We start from the raw sequence: 24,639 nt of genomic DNA, 5'->3' as shown, positions 1-24,639 counted from the left end.
TGGCTAAAGGAGCCCTTCCCGTTCTGGCCTTTCCCGTCACATCTGCTGAAAGGACTCCTCTCATTCCAGCAGCCTCAGCTCCCCGGCCTGTGCCCCAGTCACCTGGCCCTCCACCACTCTCATCGCTACCATCCCCTCCCTCTGCCCTCCCATTCCCCAGGGCTCTCTAGGGCCGCCTCCTCCCTACCATGCGGGGACCTTCTCCCTTCCATCCCTCCTTTCCATCCCTCCCGCCTGAACAGCTGTCTCCTGACACTCAGACTCCACTCCCCGCCTCCCTCACATTCTTCTAAACCCCACCTGCTCCCTACACAACCCCCTCGACCCTGGGGGCTCGCTCTGTTCCCCAGCGTTGCCGTTGGCTCTAGGGACACAGGCGTCTCCCCGGCTGTACCTGTGAGGAGGCACCCTGGGCAGGCACACCGTGTGTCCGTGTCCGAGTGGGCGGGTTCCTTCAGCCCTTGATTTACCTGAACTTACTTGGGTTTTTTAAATTATTTCTCATTCACCTTCCAAAAATCTTTAAAGAAATATAACCCAGAACAAAATGCCCGTTATTCCTCATGCTCTCAGAGGTTCCAGTCCAAGCGTCTACAGAGCATGTGGGCTTTTAGACCGGACAGGGGTGAGCGAGCGAGTTCATTTACTTCCGTTTCCTCACCAGAGACCAGGAGAGTGAGGCCCAGAGAGGGGGGGTGTCCTTTGCCTGCGACTCCCAGAACGTTCCAGCAAGCCTAGGATCCGGCGGCATGAACTCGGCCACATTTTCAAGGACTTGCTCCCTCGGGTTGGCTCGCCCCTGTGTCTCCAACTTCCTGCGACTCCCCTGGGCCCCGGGGCCGCTCTGGCCGGCTCTGCTGCCTCCTTGGGGCTCTCATTCCTCACGTACACGCTCCGCGCAGAGCTCACTCCATCACAGCCCACGCTTCACCCCCACTCCATCCGAGGCCCCGTCACGGAAGGAGCCCGTCTCCTGTCTCCCTCCCGCCCCAGCCCAGCACACGCCCCAGCCCAGCACACACCCCAGCCCAGCACACGCCCCAGCCCAGCACACACCCCAGCACACGCCCCAGCCCAGCACACACCCCAGCACACGCCCCAGCCCAGCACACACCCCAGCACACGCCCTGGCACACACCCCAGCCCAGCACACGCCCCAGCCCAGCACACGCCCCAGCCCAGCACACACCCTGGCACACGCCCCAGCCCAGCACACGCCCCAGCACACACCCTGGCACACGCCCCAGCCCAGCACACACCCTAGCACACGCCCCAGCCCAGCACACGCCCCAGCACACGCCCCAGCCCAGCACACGCCCCAGCACACACCCTGGCACACGCCCCAGCCCAGCACACGCCCCAGCCCAGCACACGCCCCAGCATACACCCCAGCACACGCCCCAGCCCAGCACACGCCCCAGCACACGCCCCAGCCCAGCACACGCCCTAGCACACGCCCCAGCATACACCCCAGCACACGCCCCAGCCCAGCACACACCCCAGCACACGCCCCAGCCCAGCACACGCCCCAGCACACGCCCCAGCCCAGCACATGCCCCAGCACACGCCGAAGGACTCTACGAAGCACACAGAATCGAGTGGATTGGGCTTCTCACAAGTGTACCCAAGAGTAAGAGTTTTTGGAAAAACTTACTGGGGGGAACCAGATTGCCACCACCAGACATACCTACGTTCTACAGCACAGTCAGCTATTTCCTTCTAGTCCCGGCTCAGATGATCCCAAAAGATGGATATATTGACCTGAAAATACTCCCCAGGGTCATTCTTCATGTCTGACAGAGCGAGGAGTTTCCATAGAAAATACAGCCTGAGAGTGTGGGGCCGCCCCGGCAGGGCTCTGCGCCCCGAGAACCCGCGCCAAGCACAGACCAGGAGGGACATGCTGAGAGAAGGGCGACGATATAAACCCCGCGTTTCACACGGAATCTGTGCAGAGGAGCCTGTGCTTTCTGGAAGTTCTTCAGAAGCGGGTGCTAACTGAGTGCTCCTGTAAAGGCACTCTGGGTTCTGGCTGACTCCCGAGCACACGTGTCAGCAGTCGCGGCCCTCACCATCTCACTAGCAATGCGTGTAACCGATGCACTGCTGGAGGGCACATCTGATTCTGAAGGTTGGTTCTTTGCCAAGAGAAACGTGAAACAGTGTCTGTGTGTTTGCCATTGTGGGTCCAGTGCCCACCTATGTCCAATGCCTCTCCCGGGGTTGGAACTCAATAACTACTGAGTGAATAAATGAACGGGACACAAATTAATCTACATTTTTATAATCTACATTTAAAACCATTTTAATCAGAGTATGACATCCTTTTTTAAAAATATATTTTATTGATATTTTACAGAGAGGAAGGGAGAGGGGGAGAGAGAAGCATCAATCAGCTGCCTCCTGCACACCCCCTACTGGGGATGTGCCTGCAACCCAGGTACATGCCCTTGACCGGAATCGAACCTGGGACCCTTCAGTCCCCAGGCCGACGCTCTATCCAGTGAGCCAAACCGGCTAGGGCTGGCATCTTTTTTTAACATAGTGAATTTGTTTTTTATATTTTTATTTTTTTTAAAATGTGTTTTTATCGATTTCAGAGAGGAAGGGAAAAGGAAAGAGAAACAGAAACATCAATGATGAGAGAGGATCACTGATCGGCTGCCTCTGCACGCCCCAGGCTGAGGATTGAGCCCGCAACCCGGACCTGTTCCCTGACCGGAACAGAACTCAGGACCCTCTAGTCGGCAGGCTGACGCGCTATCCACTGAGCCAAACCAGCCAGGGCTTAACATAGTGAATTTACATTTGTTAATATTTTGTTTAAAATTTTAACATGTAAAATCATGAGTCAAACTGACTAAATGTTTCTTTTACTATCCTTGTCTGGTTTTGATATCGGGATTATACTGGACTCATTAAATGAACTGGAGTGTTCACGCTCTGTATTTCCTGGCATCGCTTTGGAATTATGCGTACGCTCTGGTATTTTCATTGTGGGGCGGCTTTCAGCATTTATTACACTCCCTTAGGTTTATGGAATCATTCGACCGCTTTTTGTTCTTGAGTCAGCTTTGGTAACACACTATTCTAAAACTGTTTCCATACAATAAAAACTATCCAGCTATTAGTATAAAAATATTCATAATATTCTTACCCTTTGTATCTTACGTTTTCAGCACTTTTTTGTAAAATCTTAATAGATTTTACAAAATAGTAATCTGCTATCATCTAAAGTGTGATCAAGTTTCACATGTGCATGTCCTGGTGTAACCGCCACGTGAACGGAGACATGCAACCCAGAAAAATGCTCTTCCCAGAGGGGGCCATTCTGACTGTGAGCACTGGAGATCAGGTTTGCCTGTACTTGACGTCTAAATGCATGGAGTCAGGGTTAGTGTGTGCCTGGTTTCTTTTCTTCAACATTATGGATACAAGTCAACCTGGTCGTGATGTAGCAGCTGTTTATTCCTCTTTTGTGCGGTCTCCCACTGCCTGAACGGAGTAAATTAGTGCCATGACATGAATGTAGTGCTCACTCTACTTTTACAAGTGTTTTCGCTGACGCGAGGCTTGAAGCTGAGATGCAGAAGCTACCATGGACGTTGTTCGTACACCGTGGTGAGCGTGTGGCCTCGGAGAACACTGGGTGGGCCATGGGCTCGCACTCGCCTGCAGCCCAGACGGCCCAACAGCTTTGAAAGCAGTTGCACAAAGTCATACTCCCACCTGTGCGTTCCACTGGCTCTTCACGCTCACAAAAACAGAGAAGTTCTGCATCTTTTTGACCGCAGTCACCCTGGGATGTGTCGTGCTTCTCTCACTGCCTTTTAGCCTCCTGTGAGTACTAGTATTATTTATTTCTGGTGGGCTTTTGGTTACTTGATGAATCTCGCCAGAAGCTTGCAAATTTTGTTGCAACTACCTTTTTACTTGGTTGCCCTCCTTGCTGTTTTCTGTGTCAGGACTCTCTGCTCTGAGTTTTACTGCTTTCTTCCCTTCTTTTTTCATGCGTGTGTTTTGCTGCCCTGGCCCTCGTGTCTTCAATCGAATGTTTAGCTCATCAAAATGAAGCCTTTTAAAAAATTGCTAAGATGTCTTTTTATGTTCTAGTAACTCCCCCTCTAATTACTGCTTGGCCCCTATCTCACAGGTTTTGAAATGCAGCTACCCTTTAGTTCTAAGTATTTTTAATATCTATTTTTATTCCTTCCTTGTACTATGTGTGGTTTTAACTTTTAAATTTATTGTTTTTTTTAAAGGTGTATTTTTCCATTTATAATGTATTCGTGTTATGGCCTCAACATGCGATTTGTGTGAACCTGAATTTTTCAGTGTGAGAATGACATGCACATGTGGAGTCAACAGCTGTAACTAAGTGCGTTGTCGGATGAAGCTTGACACGTCTATTCCGCCCGCCACTCAGCCTCTATGATGTGAATCACAGAGCGTGTTACCTGCTTATAGAGAATCTGCTACTGTATTTGCTGGCTTCAGGGCAGGAAGAGAGTGAAGGGAAGCAGTTAGTTTATGATGTCAGGGCTCGGTGTGGAGAAGGGAGGTGGCAGCTATGAACAGAAGAGCAGTTGCCTGGACAGTGACTGACCCAAAAGGTGAGGAGGATAAGATCAGGAGGTAGAAACGAAGTCTCAGACAAGCAGGACTAGGAGGAAGCTGGAACAGGGCAAAAAATTGGAGGGGAAAATTACAATCTGTTTGGCTCAAAGGGCTAGCAGGATGCCCAACTGGTACCATGGAATGGGTAGTTGAAAGTTGGAATTTGACATTTTCGTCGGCTGTATGGGTTAATAGGTGTTAGGAAATGAGGGAAAGAGAAAGACAGTAAGAATAGCATCTTTAGAAATGTGTGCCTTTAAAAGGTGAAAATGTGAAAGGTGGCGAAGGAAGTATAAATAAGGGAACAAGCTATTTAAGCTTTTTAAAAGCCTTTAGCAAGGTTCTCATATTGAGGCTGATTTTCTAGGAATACAAAACACAGCTAAAAGAAACCCACATCCACATCACACGGTGAGTGGAACAATGCAGTATTAAGAATTCCAGAACGTAGCTTTCCATTTTCTTTCATTATTCGACATCATCTGGATTATATGTGTTCACCGTCACCTCCGCACCATCTGAGCTAAAATGTAAAGTGCTTGAACACAATTCTGCCGCTGCACGGATGAGTCCAGACTCTTTGGGCAATTCAAAGTGCATGTTTGTGTACAAAAACATTCCTACCTTTGGATTCTACAGGCTCTAAAATGACACTATCACCAGATTAAAAGCATCCACATACACACAAAATCTAGAGCTGGGGTATGAGAAAATCTAGGCATAGCAGCGGCAGGGAAATGGAGTAACGAGGCAGGATCATGCGAGGCCAGCATGGAGACAGGGACGGAGAGTGGACAGGAGGCAGCCGCCTCCGGCTCCCACACCCTGACATCCACGCCAGGCCCATCAGCTCCCTGTGCCAGGACGCTGTCGATGCCAAGCGAGCACTGAACACAACAACAATGAATCTGAGAGCAGACTGAACGTGGCCAGGCAATTCCGTCGATTGCAAGAGCATCTTAAGATTACTAACTTATTTGGTCCTGTACAGTTTCTACTTAATTTTAAAATACTGTTTATTTAGAGGGAACTTAACTCATTTACTTTTGTTCTTTGGACTCAGCAAAGCTTAGGATCAGCAATTTGAAATATAAAAACCTTAGTGTTTGCTTCAACCTCATACGAAAATTTTTATTAAACAAAACAAAGCAGAACTCTGGCACTTGAGTGGGTGCTGAATCGGCACCATGGCCATGTCCATGTTCTGCGTGAAGAGCGAATGCTGACGTTCAGACGCTTAGAAGAGTTTTATTGACAATGGTGGGTTAATTGTTGGGAACGTCCAGACTCGCAGCTTATTTTAATATCTTCAGGTCAACCCTACGTTAAAGCAGCTAACTCCTTTGGTGAAGTTACCCACATCTCTATGCATTAGCGACCAGATGCACCTTCATACACTATCTTTGTCACGTTCATTGATCCAACAGGTATTTACTGAGTCCTCATGATCAGATGCTGGGTGTTCAGAGGTGAGAAAGGCGAAGAAGGAAATAAACAAGAAAGTAAATGACCATTTTGTTTTTAATCCTGAAGAGGAGCCCGGCCGGGGGCTCAGTTGGTTGGAGCATCGTCCTGTACACCAGGAGGTTGCGGGTTCGATCCCTAGTCCGGGTGCCTATGGGAGGCAACCGATTGATGTTTTTCTTTCTTTATCCCTTCCTCTCTCTCTAAAGTCAATAAAAGCATATCCTCAGGTGAGGACTAAAAAAAACACCCTAAAGCAGAGACTAACATAGACAAAACGCTCAGGGAGGCCCATCTGACAGACGAGAAAGAGGCAGTGGTCCCGAGAGGCTGGCATGGAGAGCAGGTGAGGGAGCAGCAGCGTGAAGGCGGGAAGCATCTCCGCTCAGGAGGCCGAGGCTGGGGGCTGGGAGGCTGGGGGGCTGGGAGGCTGGGGGGCTGGGAGGCTGGGAGGACGGGAGGCCGGGGGGGCTGAGGAGGCTGGGAGGCCAGGGGGCTAGGGAGGCTGGGGGCTGGGGATGCTAGGGGGCTGGGAGGATGGGAGGACGGGAGGCCGGGGGGCTGGGTGGCTGAGGGCTGGGGAGGCTGGGAGGCTGGGAGGCCGGGGGGCTAGGGAGGCTGGGGGCTGGGGATGCTAGGGGGCTGGGAGGATGGGAGGACGGGAGGCCGGGGGGCTGGGTGGCTGGGAGGCTGGGGAGGCTGGGAGGCCAGGGGGCTGGGGAGGCTGGGGGGCTGGTAGGCTGGGGTCTGGGAGGCTGGGAGGTTGGGAAGCTGGGAGGCCAGGCACAGCGCACAGGACAGGCACTCTGGACAAGTGAAGGCAGCCAGCTGCTGCCACACATGTGGCCTCGTCAATGGCTGGAGGTGGGAATTTTGAGTGAAAGGGGAAGCTACTGAAGAACCTCAAGTGACGGATGCAGCGCACACGTCCCCAAGCTTCTGCCCCCGCAGCACGCGGAAGGGGCTGGAAGCAGGGGGAAGATGAGGCGGGGACCCGGGAAGAGGCCACTGCGCGGCCAGGCCACGGGGAAGGCTCTGGAGATGGAGAGATCGAGGGGGGACCTGTGGGAGGCGGGTCAATGGCTCTCACAGACGGATCAGATGTGGGGGATGAAGTCGGGGGGTCAGGAGTGCTCCCAGGTGTTTTGCTTGAGTAACGGGTAGAAGTGGCTCCTTTACTAACAGGGTGGGAGTCGGGAAAAGGGCTTCAGGAGAGAGAATCAAAAGCTGGATCTGTGTCCACTGCCCTCGGGACATCTGAGCCGCAAATGGAACCGCCTGGCTGTGCCTGTGCTGGAACCGGGACCGAAGGCGAGGCCGAGGCAGGAGCTTGGAGCTGTCAGGACAGAGTCAGGGACAGCCGTGCAGACGGGAGGGAGGCCGCTGACAGACAGAGACGGGGAGGGGCTGAGGATGAGCCTCAAGAATCCTCTCATTTTCAGAACAGGCTGGGGGAACCTCTGCAGGCAGGAGAGGGAGGAAAGCAGGCGGGAGCCGTGACATCAGAGAGGGATGCTGTGATGTCAGAGAGGGGTGCCCTGACGTCAGAGAGGGGTGCCCGATGTCAGAGGGGCACTGTGATGTCAGAGAGGGGGTGCCCTGACCTCAGAGAGGGCATGCGGGGAAGAGCTGGCCACGTGCCCTGTGCTGCAGCGATGGCCAGGATGGAGCCAGGCGACGACTGGCGACCCTGGCAGGAGCGCGTGCAGCTTCTTTGGGGAAGAAGGCGGCCATGGCCGTGGCGGGAAGTGGGGCATAACGGGCGACTGGCATGTGCGCACATGGATGACAGAGCCTCGGACTTGAAACAACATCTGAGTCAAAATGGGGTGAAAACAGGGAAGTGACCCTGTAATTAACACTCAGGAAGAACACGCCTGTGCCAACGCCCCCGAGGGCCCGGCACGCGCCTCGGCTCCGCGTGTGGGAAAGGCCGCGGGAGCCACGGCCAGGCCAGCTCCACGGCACCCGCCCCGGACGGCGCTCCGACACGGTGAGGACAGCCGGCTGCGGTCACACTGTGTGTCTCAAACCGCTGGAGGCTGACGGTGTCTATGCACCGGGTTTCCTGATCTCCCGTGGTCTCTCCTCTGAAGCCTGGATCCCGGAGAGAGGTGAAATAGCACCGACACGGCCGCGTCCTTCAGCTCCTCCCTGGGGCGTCTGTCACCAGGCACAGATGTCACCGTCGTTCTGTGATGAAACGTGTCCCCAGGGCACGCCTGTCTCTGGGGAAGGCTTACCGCAGTGACTGCCTTTCCCCTGCCCCGGGGAACCTCACTCGCTCCTCACAACCTCAAGTCACAGGCGCCCGCCTCGGCTGGCAGCGAGGGGCTGAGCTAACAGGAGGCCGTGTCTTCTCCTCGCCGACACGTTCCTTTAGGCTTCTTTCTGTAAAACTTCACTCGTGTTTGGGTAACATTCTGTGTCAAGTCTAATAGGTGCTACGGCCCATTTCTAGCTGCAGAGAGTGCAGGGAGGAAGAGCGCACGTAACATGCTAAAACAGAGTCTCCTAGAGCCGTGGTCGGCAAACCGCGGCTCGCGAGCCACATGCGGCTCTTTGGCCCCTTGAGTGTGGCTCTTCCACAAAATACCACGTGTGGGCGCGCACGTACAGTGCGATTGAAATTTCGTGGCCCATGCGCAGAAGTCGGTATTTTGTGGAAGAGCCACACTCAAGGGGCCAAAGAGCTGCATGTGGCTCGAGAGCCACGGTTTGCCGACCACTGTCATAGAGGGAAGTGGTGACAGCGCCGCACATGTGAAGCCATGAGGGAACGTTTGGGGCACGAAGGGAACGGGGGCAGCTGAGCCCTAACAGCTGGTTGATGAAGGCACTGCTACCAGCTCTCATGCATCAGGCTGCGTAAGAGGCGCCTCCGCCTAACGTGTGATGGTTAGCCCCAGCGGCTCGCACTGTAAAAACACTCACGTAAGAATTAAAACTAAGAACCTCTTTCAGCAGATTGCACATCGTGTCCGATGCAAGGGCAGGAGGTAGGTGGGCTCTAGCATCCTCATGGAGACAGAGGTATAATTACAGACTCGCCCACCTCTGGAAGGTAAGCTCTGCTCTCAGCTCCCACCAAACTAAATGTGTTAAAGGCCGTACATGTGTCCACCCCGATTTTTAAAACATCCCACCTCACATGGTACTGAAATATGCAGCGATTTGGACACACCAGAAAACATAAGCCACAAGCAGGAAAGAAAAAACAGGCAGGTGCCTTTTCACAAACCATTTACTAGAAACAAGATCTCCGTTACGCTTCATGTTAAACGCACACGTGCCTAACATTCCCAATCTCTCTCTCAGGCACACACACACACACACACACGCAGATTCATATTAATGCAACGTTATGCACGATTTAAATTAAACATGAGTATAAAAGCTCCTCTACACGACCAGCATAGAAATATTTTCTAGGAGAACAGTCATCCTCTGCATAAATGTTTTCTAAGAATTCTCGTTCAAAAGCATTTCAAAAATAAAACATTTGGGGGTAATTGGGGTAATTTGAATATGAACTTCTCATAGATGATAGTATGGATTTACTTAATTTCTTTAGCTGATTTCGTTAATTGCCTTCACTAATGATGTTACGGTTAAATAGGAAAATCCCTTTATCCTGAGGCGGTATCATGATATCTGCAATTGACTTACATGTGGCTCAAATTAATAAAAAAAGTATAAAGGGAGAGAGAAATTGGACAAAATGTTCACAGCTGGTAAATCTGTGACACAGATGTACACACAGGCACACACTGTGTTCCACTGTGCTATTCCTTAACGCGGGGGCGGGGAGCGTCGGCCGGTAAGGCCTGGGGAGCCCTTTGGTCTGGCCCTGCCAAGGCCTTATGGGGGTTAGAGTCTGACCACCTGTAGGCGGCTAATGTCAAGCTGATGACTTCGCATGGCCCGCGAATGATGTCACACACATCCCAGGGCCCTTGGCAGAAACAAGGCTCCCCACCCCTGCTTTAACCTGTCCATAGGTTTAAAAATTTTTGAAATAAACTTTGGAAAAAAAAAATAACTCCTACGATTGTAAATGCCAATATTTATTTGAAAAGACACTGTCTGACCCTCCGGACACCACGCTCTCCCGGCTGGGCACTCCCCGTGGGGTGACGGGGATTCGTTTATTTAAATGAGGAAAAGCTGCAGATTTACTTTCACTGGAGAGGAGGGAAAGCAGCTTGGAGGTTTGGGTGGCGTCTGCCCTCCAGGTGCCACCTGTCCCAGGGAGGGGCTGGCCGGCCTCCTCAGCGCCCCCTCCAGGTGACTGGTGCTGTCTGCAGGGGGGTGCAGGCCTGCAGGAGGTGTGAGTGCAGAGACAGGTCAGGCAAAGGCAGGGACCTCCCACTGAAGGAAGATGGTCTCCCTGGGGCAGGGGTCTGCAAACTGCGGCTCGGCAAACCGCGGCTCGCGAGCCACATGCGGCTCTTTGGCCTCTTGAGTGTGGCTCTTCCACAAAATACTGGCTCTTCCACAAAACACCGACTTCTGCGCATGGGCCACGAAGTTTCAATCGCACTGTAGTGCGCGCCCGCACGTGGTATTTTGTGGAAGAGCCACACTCAAGGGGCCAAAGAGCCGCATGTGGCTCACGAGCTGTGGTTTGCCAACCATGGCCCTGGGGCGTCCCTGGGGAGGCATCTCCCCAGAGAGGCCGTGGGGAGTGGGCGGAGCTGCCAGGAGCCAGGCGGCCAAGCACAGGGAACCATAGCAGCGAGCCAGCTCCCGCCGCAGGGGCCTGACTTCTCACCGCTCACGGGCACCAACTTGCTTCCTTCAGGGCAGCAGAGAGCGGGGACCACTCTCAACCTGAGGAACCGCCCGCCGTGAAGCCAACCCCAGATGGAGAGGGCGAGGCGGGCGCAGTCCTTTAAGAAGGGTGGGCCCACGTGGGTAATAAACGTGGGTGGTTTTAAAAAGCCTCTTGTGAAATAACTACTTTCCTTCTTACGCGGAAAAGGCAAGGAGAACAGTGAGCGTTGACAGCGTGACATGGCAAAGCCCCCCCCACCCCCGGTGTGCCACCCACATATCTATGTCTGTCTGTCTGTCTGTCTTCTCCATCAACTGCGGGGCGGCAGGCCGGCTCGTAGCACATCACTCTCAGCCATCATCTATCTCCCCACCACACACTCAGTCGGCCGGGACCTGAACGCGGGGGGAGCCGCGGAGACTCCAGGTCCCAGGGGGTGGGGGGCTGGCAGAGGGATGCCCTTCATCCCCAGGGAAGACAGTCCCCCAGGGAGGCAGGAGCCAGCCCTAAGCTGCACCGCTCAGGCCAAAAGGCTGCGTCTCAAGAACCAAGTAGTTGCTGGCGAATGGCCATGCGGGGAAACAACACACAGAAAGCCACAGCCTTTCGACCTCAGCCTCTCCTGCACCTCGGGGCGGGCCTGGGGGAGAGAAACAGCATGATGAGGGGTTACCTCGTCCGCCTGGGAGGGGCTGATCCGGGGCATGGGCGAGACCTGCGGCGTCTTCAGCTGCGCGCCGCCGTCGGGCAGCAGCTCGCGGTGCACGGCCTGCACGTGGCTCTGCAGCTCGCTCTCAGACTCGAACTTGACGTTGCAGCTGGAGCAGCGCGTCTTCGGGCCCCCGGCCTTGCCTTTCCCCTCGAGGGCGCCCAGGCCTTCGTTCTGGCCCAGGCCCGGCCTGGCGGCGCCGGGCGGGGCGGTGAGCCCCGGGCTGCCGCTCTTGCTGAGGTTCACGCAGCCCGCGCACAGCCCGTAGGGCAGCCCGTTGATGTCCAGCTTCACCAGGTCCTGCTTGGAGCGGAACTCCTTGAGGCAGGAGGCGCACTTGTACAGTTTGGGGACATGCGGGCCGCGCCCCGCGGCCTGGACCGCGGCCGCGCTGCCCGTCTTCTGCATGTGGAAGGTGCCGTGGATCTTGAGCTCGAGTGTGGAGGTGACCGTCTGCATGCAGACCACGCAGCGGAAGCCGGTGAGCGAGTTGCGCAGGTCGGGGTGCATCTGGCAGTGCTCCAGGAACTCCTCCTCGCTCTGCAGCGGCAGCTTGCAGATGCGGCAGTTGCCCGTGTCGAGGCTCTTGCTGTGCGTGACCTTGTGCTCCGTGAGCGTGAGCAGCGAGGGGAAGCGCTCCCCGCAGATGGGGCACATGTAGTGCTTGACGGGGCCCAGGTGCGTCTGCATGTGCTCGCGGAGCCCGTTCTCGGAGAAGAAGGTGCGCGAGCACACGTTGCACTTGTAGTTGCCCTTGATGAGCTCCGCCTTCTTCTTGACGATGGCGCTCTCGCCGGGCCGGATGTTGTGGTCGCGCAGCTGGTGGTTCTGCAGCAGCGTCTCCATGGTGTAGGCCGCCCCGCAGATGTCGCAGCCGTACATGGGCTCCGAGGCGTCCACGTCCTCCTCGCTGCCGTCGTGGCTGTTGTGGGACTCCTGGCTGTTGGTCAGCAGCGTCTGCAGCTCCACCTCCTCCTTCTGCACCTGCTCGGACGCGCCGTTGGCCCCGCCGTTGGGCGTCTTGGCCTCGAAGACGCAGTGCTTCTCGCGCAGGTGCTTCTCCAGCAGGATGATGGCGTGGAAGGCCTTGCTGCAGAAGCGGCAGTTGTACTTCTTGCTGTGCGTGGTGATGTGGCACTGCAGCTCCACCTCCGTGCCGAAGGCCTCGCCGCAGAAGATGCACTTGTGCGCCTTGCCCTGGTTCTCCAGGTGGTTGTGGCGCACGTGCAGCTGCAGGTCGGCCTCGCTGCGGAAGTCCCAGTTGCAGGAGGTGCAGCGGTACACCTTCTTCTCGTTGCTGTGCTTCACCGCCAGGTGCAGCTGGATGGACACCTTGGAGTCGAAGACCTCCTGGCACAGCGTGCAGCGGAAGAAGACGAAGGTGTGCATGTCCAGCAGGTGCTTCTGCAGGTCATCCACCGACGTGAACTGCTTGTCGCAGCTCTCGCAGATGTAGTAGGTCGAGGTGATCATGAAGTGGATGGTCACGTGCTTCAGCAGCGACTCCTGGTTGGGGAACTCCTTGCTGCACTGGGGGCAGGTCAGCTTCGGGAGCACCGTGTCCAGGTGCGTCTTCAGGTGCGTCTGGAAGCCGTCCAGGGACGTGTACTTAGCACCGCACTGGTTGCAGACGTACTCCCCGGCCGGCCGCGCGGGCGCGCCCCCCACCGCCTGCATCATCTTCAGGGAGGTCTGCTCAAGGGCCACGGGGGACAGGGGGCTCAGGGCCCGGGACTTCTTCCCGTTGTGGAGGTAATTCAGGGCCAAGGGAATGTTTTTGTGGTTCTCTTTGATGTGTTTGTTCAGCTTGAGGACGCTGTTGAAGATGGGGGAGTTTGTACAGTAGGAACAGGAATAGACTTCCACCACGGGGTCTTTGGGCGTCCCGAGCACGGGGGACCCGAACCGGGAGCCGCTGAGGTCGCAGTGGACCTGGCGGATGTGCTCTTCGAGGGAAGAGTCCGTGAGGAAGCCCATGTAGCAGTGGGGGCAGAAGAACGCGTTGCTGTCCTTCGCCACAGGGTTGGCGAAGCCGTGCGAGCAGCGGATGTGCTCCTGGAGCGTGTTGAGGTCGTTGACGACCTCGGAGCAGAAGTTGCACTGGTAGACGATGGCGGGCATGGCCGACACGATCAGGCCGGGGTCCTGAGCCTCGTGCACCTGCTTCAGGTGCTCGTTCAGGTTGTAGAGCGAGGGCAGCACCTCCAGGCAGTACTGGCAGATGTGGGCCTGCTCGGGCTTGTCCAGGTGCATCGTCTTGAGGTGGATCTGCAGGACGGCCAGGCTGGAGAACAGCTGCTTGCTGCAGTACACGCAGCTGTAGGTCACCTTGGCCTGCTTGCCCGAGGCCCCGGCCCCGTCGGCGGCCTGCGGGGCAGCCCGCTTCCGCCCGCGGCTCTTGGGCAGCGGCGGGGCGGCCTCCACCATCGTGGAGCTGTCCACCGACAGGTTGGAGTCGGGCGTGGTGCTGGACACGGAGGTGTAACCCACGGTGACGAGGGACGGGCTGTTGCTGTGGTTGCAGGACTCGGGCTGCTGGTGGCTGTCCACGTGGCTGTACAGCTCCTCCACCGTGAGGAAGCTCTCGGAGCACAGGCTGCAGGCGTTCTTCTTCTCGCCGCCGTGCGCCTGCTCCACGTGGCCCAGCAGCGAGGCCTCCTCCACGAAGAGCTCGTGGCAGTAGCCGCACTGCAGGGCGGCGCGGTCCTCGCTGGGCGAGCACTCGGGGTGGCACTCGGCGATGTGCTTCTGCAGGTCCTCGGGGAAGTCGAAGCCCTCCTCGCACTGGCTGCACTTCTGCGTGTCCTTCAGCTTCCAGTCGTCCAGCCGGGAGCCGGGCGGCGCGTCCTTGCCGCGCTCGTGCACCTGCATGTGCCCGTGCAGGGAGCTGGAGGACAGGAAGCCGCGGCGGCAGATGGCGCACTTGTACGGCTTGTTGGACGTGTGCGTCTTCAGGTGGATCTTGAGGTGGTCGCTGCGGGAGAAGGCGGCGTCGCACTCGCTGCAGTGGTACTTCTTGTCGCCCGTGTGCAGCTTGATGTGGCGGTCGCGGCTGCGCTTGTGCTTGAAGAGGCGGCTGCAGTAGGTGCACTTGAAGGGCAGCTTGTCGCTGTGGCTCTGCTCGTGGTGCTTCAGGTAGCTGAGGCGGCTGAAGGACTTGTCGCAGAACTGGCAGGGGTACGGCAGGCCGGGGCCCCCCTCCTCCTCTCCGAAGTCGCAGCCTTCGCCGTGGCTCGGGGAGGTCTGGTCCTTGCTGGAGGGCGAGGAGGCCGGCCACGAGCAGGTGGGGTCATCTTCCACGTCCACGCCATCTGCAACGACAAGCGGGGCGGCCGGGTTACACGTGGGCACTCAGGGACGGGCCTGGCTGCCCTCTCTCTCTTTCTCTTTTTGGTTTTGCACCATCCTCCCCCGGGGGTGTTTTCCCATTGATTTTAGAGAGAGTGGAGGAGAGAGGGAGAGACGGAGAGAAACGCTGATGTGAGAGAGACACATCCATGGGTTGCCTCCTGCACGTGCCCTGACCAGGGCCCGGGCTGGGGAGGAGCCTGCAGCCGAGGCCTGTGCCCTTGACCGGAATCGAACCCGGGACCCTTCGGTCTGCAGGCCAGCGCTCTATCCACTGAGTCACACCGGCTGGGGTTCTTGTGCCCTTTCAACATGTCCACAGAGTTGGACCACCTAGAACCACCTAGAACCGCTCAGAAGAAACGGGGAGAATACCTGAGCGGAACCCGTTCCACCCCGAGCCCAGAGTCACTCTTTCCTGGGTCTAAAATATAAGAAGATATTAAATAGTTCTCTGTCCAAATTACCATTTCATTACCTCTGATCACCCTTCCTTAGAAGCAAGGTATATATTACGCATTGACAATTTTATTAAAATGCAGGTTTTAATATATTTAATGTTTCTTCGGTATTCATTCGAAAGTGATTTGCATATTAGGTGAGGATCTGAAGAAGCAGGTGAAGAGGAGATATTACGGGAGCGACTTTAAATTAATGCCGTCAGCCCAGATGTCTAATATTTAATAAAAAAAAAAGTCCCTCTGCATTCTGCTTGTTTTTATATCAAAAGGAAATTCTGAAGACCAAAATCTTTTATGGGGTTCTTATGGAGACGGGCCTTATTGCTTTCCGCAGGAAAATATTAAAAAGTAAGCACCCGAAAGAAGATGGAAAACACAATAATAATTACGGCGTGGGTCATAAAAGACAACCGGGGCGCCTCAATCACCGAGGCCGCGCACCGCCGGCCAGAACGGGGCCGTGACGTGCGAGGAGGGGGCCCCGCGCTCGGTATCGGGGATCAGCCGGGATCAAGGAGAAATGAGCTTCCCGAGGCCGGAGCGGAGCTGTTTGTTTGGAAAGTTCAGAGGTGGCCCACCATCTCTTCCTCCCGCAGACGCACGGCAGCAGGGACTTCCTTAGCCAAACAGGACCCGCGCTTTGAGGTGAGCAGAGACAAAGCGACTTGTGAAAAACTGGAAACAGGAAAAGTGATAAACGATTATGGTAAATGCTGAAGGATTTATGAGCAGCCAAGAGGAGACAAACAAGACCGAGAGGCAGATGGACTGAGCAAGTTACCCAGAGAGTCACTGTGCCTCCTACGGGGGCGGGGGGGGGGGGGTGTTACTCCGTCCTCAACCAGCGCACCCTCCCTCCTCTTCCCTTCTCAACACCCACGCGGAAGCAAGACCTCCTCACACCGGCTGTGAAACCGCTGTTCCGCTTTTCAAAACAATCGTCCATTCCAGCCCCGAGGAAGCTATAAAAGTGTCTCGTTCCCGGACAGAGCGCGGTTTCCCTGAATCAGCACGCGAGGCCGTGCAGCTGAGCTGGTTGGTGGGCCAGTGGCTGCGGGAGAACGTGAGGCCCCCTGGGAGCAGGAGGCGGGCACGCTCGTCCCATCCCACCAGAGGGGCCCAGGGAGCGAGGTTTTCAAACTCCCCCAGCGCCCGGGCACCCGCAGGCTGTGTCATCAGCACCCAAGTGGAAGCTGGCGGCCCGAGGTAAACAAAGCCCGTCTGCCTTCTGTAAGGTAAGGAGGTTTCACGAGATTATCAGCCGCTCGCTTATCCACAGGAAACAGACGAGGATCATTCCTTTCCTGCCCGAGAAGCCGTGACACCATCACCCCGCGATCACGGCCAGATGGCAGCCCTCTCGCCGAGGAAACAGGCCCACTCCGTCCCCGGAGCCCTGCCCGCCCGGCACAGCTCCGGAGGTCGCAGCCGCGCGGCCCGCAGCCTCACTGTGAGCCCAGGGCCCCGCCCTGGCGCGCCTAAATCATAAAGAACTCGTGGGGTGAACTCGACGCGTCCCCCAACAGACAGAAGTACAATGTTAAAAACTTCTAAAAATCGACAACCATCGATGTTGATGTTAGCTTTCCCTTTAAAAACCCAGCCACCTAACGCCGGCGGCCCCAAAACCAACCCAAGTTTTCACTTGTCCCTTAATTAAAAAAAAAAAAAATTACTATTTATTGAATCTGCTTAGCATCCGAGGGAAAAGTCTATGACATTCCCCATTTGTCTTTTAGGCTCTGTTCTTGCTGTTTTACTTTACGATACTTTCAAACACATCTCATGGTTACCACCAAAGGGACAGTGAGTCAGACGCATCCTGCATCGAGGCGGCAGGAAGGATCGCCGGAGCCTGAGGTTTAGCGAGTGGGTGCCTCGTGACGCTGCAGGGGGTGCCCAGGGGTGACATGTGATGACACCGACGTGCACAGAACGGCAGAGCCGCAGCCCCTCCCAGGCCGCGTGCGATCCCGGCACACGCGTACACCAGGCTCCTGTCTGGGCCCGGCCTGAGCAGCCCCGTTAGGTAACTGTTGGCGTCGGCGTGTAAGTTTCAGCGACACGTCCAGTGAGCGGAGGCGCAGGACCGAGTGTTTACTGAGACAGGATTTTCGGGAGCTGGACGCCTTCTGTTCCCTCCCTCCTGTCCCTGTGAGCTGGTCTAAAAGGGAAAAAAGGGAGCGATCGTCACAGAGGATGTGTCTTTGTAACCGAAACACACAGACTCCACCGACGGAATTCATAGGCGCAGGCTGGGGGGCGGCGTAGACTGAGCAGAAGTGAAGTGTTCCAACAGGGGTGCTATTTTTAGAAACATAAAGGTGTCCTGAAAGGCTGGTTTCTGTTTGAAAAATCTAAATGGTACGAAAAACAAAACTCATTTTCTGGGGCTATAAATGGACCTATTCTCCCCAGACGCACAGGGACTCACTGACACTCCCGCAGGGGCCGGTCCTGCGAAGGGTATCAGGTCTCCTCCCAAGACGGTCCCGGTGGCGGCGGTGCCAACATTCCCGCGGCCTGTGTGTCACCGAAGGCCACCCGCCCAGGGCCGTAGCTTCTCAGCAGTCAGCACGCAGACGTGCAGGGCAACTATCGATTTCAACCATTTCAGGGTCCTTGTTCACATGGACATAGTTCGGGGGAGTCTTCCAGCTCCGGCTCCCGAGCCCCCGTGACGGTCCCCTCTCTTCCTGCGTGCCACCCACAGACGCGTCTTTCTGTGTCACGCGAGGCCCCCTGCGTGGCGAGGGGAAGTGCTCACGCGTCCGCGACACATTTTAATTGTTGGAATCAGTCCCCCCGCACTCGCCGACTCCCAGAGAACCACGGCTCTGACAGCCGGAATGCAAACTGAAAAAGAACGAAAAACCCTAAAAACCTTCGCTGGAAACCAGCTCCGGCCCCACGTCTATTTCAAGATGCGAATGTGTGTGCACAGGCGGCGCAGATGTTTTCCGGCCGCGACGTGCTGGCCGAGCCCGGCCTTGTCCACGGAGCACATGGAAACACGTGTGTGAACGCGGAGATGAAAGTGGCCAGCACCCGGGACGGCTGGGAGGCGGCCGCCGCCTTCTCTCCAGCAGCCTGAGCGGCCATGAGTCAGCAGCTGCGCATAAAGGAGCCTTCTCTCCGCTGCCCCGGCTCTGAGCTCCTGCCAGAGGGGAGGCGAGCCGCCCGGCCTGAAGGCGGCTTTGTTAGGCGGCCAGCCCGCCTCTCCTGGCCCGGGCACTGCAGGTCCCGGAGGAGGGCCCCGTCCCCGCCCTGGCCTCTTGTCCGTCCGCCTAGAGGGGCAGAGAGCAGACTCCTCCTCTGGGTCTGCCGCAGGGGACAGCTGGAGACTCAGCGGCCCAGGGACACCGGGTCGGTCACCTTTGTGGGGCAAGTGCTCACGCACAGCAGAGGGAAGTCATGCTAGAGCAGCGGTTCTCAACCTGTGGGTCGCGGCCCCTTTGGGGGTCGAACGCCCCTTTCACAGGGGTCGCCTAAGACCATCGGAAAACACATATATCATTACATATTGTTTTTGTGGTGAATCACTATGCTTTCACTATGTTCAATCTGTAACAATGACATTGGGGGTCGCCACCACATGAGGAACTGCATTAAAGGGTCGCGGCATTAGGAAGGTTGAGAACCACTGTGCTAGAGGAAGGCATTTCACGGAAAAATCAGAGGCACCAGAGCACAGGGCCCCTCTGTGAGGGCGCCACCAGCCCCTCCTGGGCCCACCGGGGCGCGGACAGACAAGCACCCCCCAAAAGGGCCGCTCCGTCGGCAAATGGGGACCAGGGACATGACGCCAGCCTACCGCCAGCCACGTCGAGGAGAAATGCTGGGGGTCCCGGCCATGGCCGACGCTCGTCTTATCCCAGCGGCCAAAGGAGAGAAAATCGGAGGAAGGGGAAGAGCGGACGGGCAGGCAGGTCCGGGCGATGCCAGCGCTTGGTCAGACCACTGGGCCTGTCTTGGTGCCAGGCCTGTGTCATGTGGGCAGGGCCTGGGCCCGCCGGACCCCAGAAGTGCGGGCATCCGAAACCTAAGGAGGACGTAAGTCACAGGTGATGGCATCGCGGTACCTGGGAAAGAAGTTGTCCGGATCCCGGACGTCATGGGAACTTCGCTTCTTTCAGCCCTTCTGAGGCTGGGCCGGAGCAGCCGCCCGGCCTTCGCTACCTGAGCTCGGGCCCCGCGGGGAGCGCTTGCTCACTGCCCCTGGGCCTCCCCTCCTGTGGGCGCCAGTGCACCCGCAAGGCTTCCCTCACGGGGACGTCGGGCCTCCTCACAGGGAACGCTGCTTAGAAGAGAGGGTTTCGCAGACACGGGTACAGGGATATTTGTCGCTGGGACTCAGGGCCATCCCAGGAACCACCTCACATCACACACTCAGCTCACCAATCACACGGCGCGTTTTAACGCGATGGATGCTGGGCAGGCTGAAGGGCCGAGGCCTTCATGCTAAGGCGGCGGTTCTCAACCTGTGGGTCGCGACCCCTTTGGCGGTCGAACGACCCTTTCACAGGGGTCGCCTAAGACCATCCTGCATACCAGATATTTACAGGACGATTCGTCACAGTAGCACCATGACAGTGAGGAAGTGGCCACGAGAATAACTTTACGGTTGGGTCACCACATGAGGGACTGTGTTTAAAGGGCTGGAAGGTGGAGAACCGCTGTTAAGGGCTCCTCTGTGCAGGGGACACAACTGCTTCCTCTCATTCTCAATAGAAATGTCAACAGTATTTAGAAAAGCAGCAACTTCTAATCACCGCCCAACACTTCCTTTAATTAACAGCCCCCCCCCCCCACCCACTCCTCTGTCCTGTAGCTTATGGGGCTCCTTGGAAAGGAGGCCCCTTCACTGGGTGTTCCAGGGACATATAAGCTGTAAAATTAGTTCTGAGTCGCCGATGCGTTTCAGCTGTGTGATACTCCGCACGGCTCTGGAAGGAGCACCTCCATGCAGTCGCCGCTGGGTGAGGGGGAAAGGGCGGTCGGCGATGCAGGACAGGACGGCGGCGGTGGGAGCCGGGAGCGGGGAGCACATTTTCCTACAAAGTCTTAAGACGAATTCCGGATGCCCCAGCTCACGGCTGTCTGCTTTGTTCTGCTTTTCCCTCCCAGCACTCCCTCGTGGAAAAGAGCCCCCCCTTCCCCGACGATCCTTCACGGCTTCGGAAGAAGTTGTCACGCGCACGGCCCCCTTCGCGGCCCAGACGCTGGCCCGTGTGCAGAGGAGCCACAGACACTTGGCTCGCGGCTGCCTGCAGTTCCTTTGAACAGACGGAGCTCAATGAATTCCATCTTCGGCGGCCAAACTAAACAGAAAACAGTGCATTCTTAACCGGTTCCCCCTGACTCCACCCCTCAAATCAGAGGAAAAAGCTGCCCTGAAACTGCTCATAAAGACCAGCCCGTCTCCCTCCAGGAAACGGAGACATTGTGTTTCTGAGCCAGACGGGAGGAGAGCGGTTTCCAGTCCTGGGGGGGCACTTGCTCCCCTGTCCTCTGGCTCCCCGAGCGGCACCATCACTGATGAGCACGGCCCCTGGGTGTCTGCTCCCCGGGCGGGGCGGCCTCAGCGGTTCCCTCCTTGTCTTCCCTTCACAAGGAGGCACCGTTGGGGTGAATGGCCCGGCTGCTTCCTTCCCGTCTCCACTGTTGTGAGCCCCAAGACATGCTCACTGACTCCGGATCTTGTACTGTAAAGCCATCCACACCCCGAAGACCGTGCAGTGGCTCCTCGTCGCTCCTTTCGTTCATTCGTTCACCCAGCCCACATTCATCCCACGCCACGTCCTGCGTGTTTAGGCGTGATAGCAGCGTGAGCTCTAGAAATTCCTGTTTCTAAGCTTCCGCTGCCATGTCTGTAACGTCAGAAAAACCCCAGCCTGCCCCCCAGTGAATGAGAATCAAACATGACAGTATGAAGGGACTTCCTCGGCGGCGGCGGCGGCGACAGGAAAAGCAGCGAGTTGTTACCACGACTAGGAAAGTCTGAGTCGCCCTCGGGTTATGACTGACACGTGTGCCGAGAGCATGGAGGAATAAAACATTAACTACAGTTTAGTGGTCGCTTAATTCATACTGCGATTCTAGTCATTTTAAAGGACTTCAGGGGCATTTTTGTTTAAACATAGACACACGAAAATGCCCCCCAAATGTTGCCGACTGCCTTACCGTCACCTGGAAAACCAACGCCCATCAGCCGATTCCTGCGCAGCCACACGCTGCGCGCTTTGATAAGTTCATTAGTGAAAGAGAACCCCGCGACAGGGTGGCCTGTGTCCCAAACCCTGCGGCCGCCTGCCCCCCCCCCCCCGCCCCACCCGGCCCACACCTCGCTCTGACTCGCTCAGACATTCCTTGAGGCAAATTCTCTTTGGCTTCAAAACCCTTCGCACTAATGTGTGCAATGTCTCTGCTGAACTTCAAGAAAGCCACACTTTCCGAAAAACACGCAGCAAATTTCCCAGCGCCGCCCTGTCCATCATCAGTCATTTCAAACTGGCCTCTGCCCGGGGAGCCGGAGCGGGAGGGGTTCTCCCAGGAAGGAAACTGAACTGGGACATGGTTTCACTGGCCAAGGAGGGAGCTCAGGAAGCTCATTCCCCCGGAAGGTGGTTTCTGAAGAACTGTCCTGGCCCACTGAGTTCCCACGCAAGTTCCCACTGAGTTCCCACGCGAGGCGCGGAGACTCCACGTCAGAGAGAAATCTCTGGAACGGCTTCCACCTGAGACTCCACTGGCTGCTGCCTGGCACAGGGCACAGGCTGCGGCCGGACGGTGACTCGGTCACAGGACCCTCCATCCTCCACCCCGAAGAGCAGGTGCCCCCGCCGCTCTCCCCGTCACCTCCACGCAGCGGCGCCGTGAACTCCCGGCCGCTATAAAGGCCGCACCGCACAGACTGCACCGCAGACCACGCCGCTGGAGAATACAAAAGTGTTGAAAGGCTAAAATTTAATTAATGACCAATTAGCACCCCTGTGGGTCACTGTGCAGCAAAGTGATAAATACCGCGTGCTCGTCTGGACAGAGCTGCTGGGAGACGGGCGGGCGCTGCCGCAGTTGTCCGTGGGGTACGGCGCGCAGGGGAGCTCCGTGCTCGCGATGCCCGTGCCCGTGTGTCCAGAAGCCGACAGGGCCCTGAGGTCTGGGACACGGAGTCCTCGTTCATTTCAAGGCGCAGACATGACCCCCACAGGCTGCGGGCGGGAGTGTAACACGCAGGCGCACAGCTAGTGAACCCGAGCCAACCCCCGGCACCCGCCACCCCAGGCCCCTCGCGCCCACTCCTCCCCGGTGCCCGTGCGTCTCCTGGGGAAGGTACATCCACGGTGGCGGGAAACACGGGGTGCTGGGCGACCCCAGGCCTCATGCATCTGCAGGAACCACAGGCGCCCACCCACGGCTCCTCCCGAGTGTCTGAGTTCCCGCAGAATCACTGACGATGCTCACACTCAGAGTAAACCGCCACTGGAAAGCGAGGTTGGATCCCAGATACCCCAAGTGGCGTAGGGGTCCTGGTTTTAAATGAGCCGCGTGTGGAAGAGCGCTGTATGAACAGCAAAGGGCAGCACCGTTTCCTTAAACCCCCCCGGACGCTCCCGGGCAGACTACCCTCGTGGGCAGGCCCGTTCACCGAGTCTTTCTTTTACCAGATGTCGACAGCGGCAACCCAGGAAACAAGGCTACCGTCAGTCAATGTGGTGGATGCCCCAGGTGCCGGATCTGCCTTGGTTTCTAGTTCTCCCTTCTGGTCCGGTTCACTCTCACCGTGACCCTGGATGACGTGTGCGAAGGGAATTTTTGAAATACTTGTGCTGTTTCTCATCTGTCACCGTCATCTGCCACCTAAACAGGGTCAAGGCACCATCGTGTCTTAATGAAAACTTCATCAGGGGAAGTCATTATGAGGCTAATGTTTGCTGATTAATATATATTACACTACAGAATTATAGTTTTTTTAAGTTATATATTTTTTTGTGAGACACACTGAGATGAAGCGTGTGGCCAAATATCCCCGAACCAGCGACAAAGTCAGGCCTCCGACACCCCAGGATGCCTCCCTGTCCGCCTCCTGCGCACGCTGCCTACATCCAAGACAACGGTGACACCACCAAGCAACGTACAAGAGGCCGGCACTGTGGCCGCGGTGACGAGGCGGGAACGAGCTGGCGGGAGCCACGCCCCATCCGCGTCCGTTTCGCAGGAACAGGTACACACCTGGCCCGTCAGCCCACACCCAGGGCACCAGCACAGCACACCGAATCCCACTGCAAACTCCAGGCGCTGACACGGTTTGTTTATTTATTTTTAATGTATTTTTATTGATTTCAGAGAGGAAGAGAGAGAAACATCATGATGAGAGAGAATCACTGATTGGCTGCCTCCTGCACACCCCAAACTGGGGATCCAGCCCGAACCCAGGCATGTGTCCTGACCAGGAATTGAACCGTGACCTCCCACGGTGGCGGCTGTGGGCTCTGCACCTCCCATGGTGGTGGCCGTGGCTGTGGGCTCTGACCTGGGGGTGGTGGTGGTGGCCGTGGCCGTGGGCTCTGACCCCCGGGGTGGTGGCCATGGCTGTGGGCTCTGATCCCAGGGGTGGTGGCCATGGCCGTGGGCTCTGCCCCCGGGGGGTGGTGGCCGTGGCCGTGGGCTCTCACCCCGGCGGTGGTAACCTCGGCGGCGGTGGCCATGGCCGCGTACATTACACTGCTGCTGTCAGAGCCTGGCGTGGAGGGAGGGAAGGGCTCCATCTCACATGGTTTTATTGGCTGCGTTTACATCCTGTTTCAGGCCTCTGGGTGGCTCAAGGTGTCTTATCTCCGGCTGCCAGGGGGTGGTTTGCAGTCGGAGCAGTTAACACACACTCTCCCCTCCCCCATCCCTGGCCTCCAGGCTGATCTTATCGCCCACATCTCTCCAGCGGAGGGGACCCACTTAGCAGCAGCCACTCACTGTCTTCCTGGGCTCTCGAGACCAATGAGCGTTCAAGTCCAAAAGCCATCTGCTCCCCTCTCCCCAGTTTAGAAGCCCTGACCGTCTGGCCTTCACGAGTGCTGACTGGTGGGCGAATGGGCCCCCAGTTTCCACGCACACAGGACACCCACCGGCCCAGGACGACGCAGGGACAACGTTGCTGTGAGGGAACTGCTTCGGGACCTTAAACCATGCAGCGTGAGGCCCCCCAGCCCCCCCACGGGTCAGTTACCCTCCACATCACAGGGAGGAAGCGCCAATCATCCACCAGA

At 56.9% G+C, this 24,639-nt stretch overlaps 2 protein-coding genes across 2 annotated transcripts in view; both read right to left on the bottom strand.

Annotated features, from left to right (window-relative positions):
• LOC308523068 (zinc finger protein 521) overlaps positions 1-14,438 on the bottom strand; it is a gene marked incomplete at its 5' end in the record, with an annotated part of 152,263 nt that extends 137,825 nt beyond the window's left edge. The window contains one exon of the mRNA XM_081096729.1: positions 11,532-14,438. Coding sequence (XP_080952855.1) covers positions 11,532-14,438 — 2,907 coding nt within the window. The remainder of the gene's footprint in view (positions 1-11,531) is intronic.
• On the bottom strand, positions 14,439-24,084 carry LOC308522981 (uncharacterized protein; the record flags this gene model as incomplete). Its single annotated transcript, XM_081096578.1, has 2 exons — positions 14,439-14,878; positions 23,910-24,084. Coding segments are annotated over 2 exons (615 nt in total), but the record flags the coding sequence as incomplete, so codon positions are not given.
• Between the last annotated feature and the right edge of the window lie 555 nt (positions 24,085-24,639).

The sequence above is a fragment of the Myotis nattereri genome, assembly GCF_964212035.1.
Source record: "Myotis nattereri genome assembly, chromosome: 8".
NCBI classification, from domain to species: Eukaryota; Metazoa; Chordata; class Mammalia; order Chiroptera; family Vespertilionidae; genus Myotis; species Myotis nattereri.
This window is presented reverse-complemented; position numbering and strand designations above follow the sequence as displayed.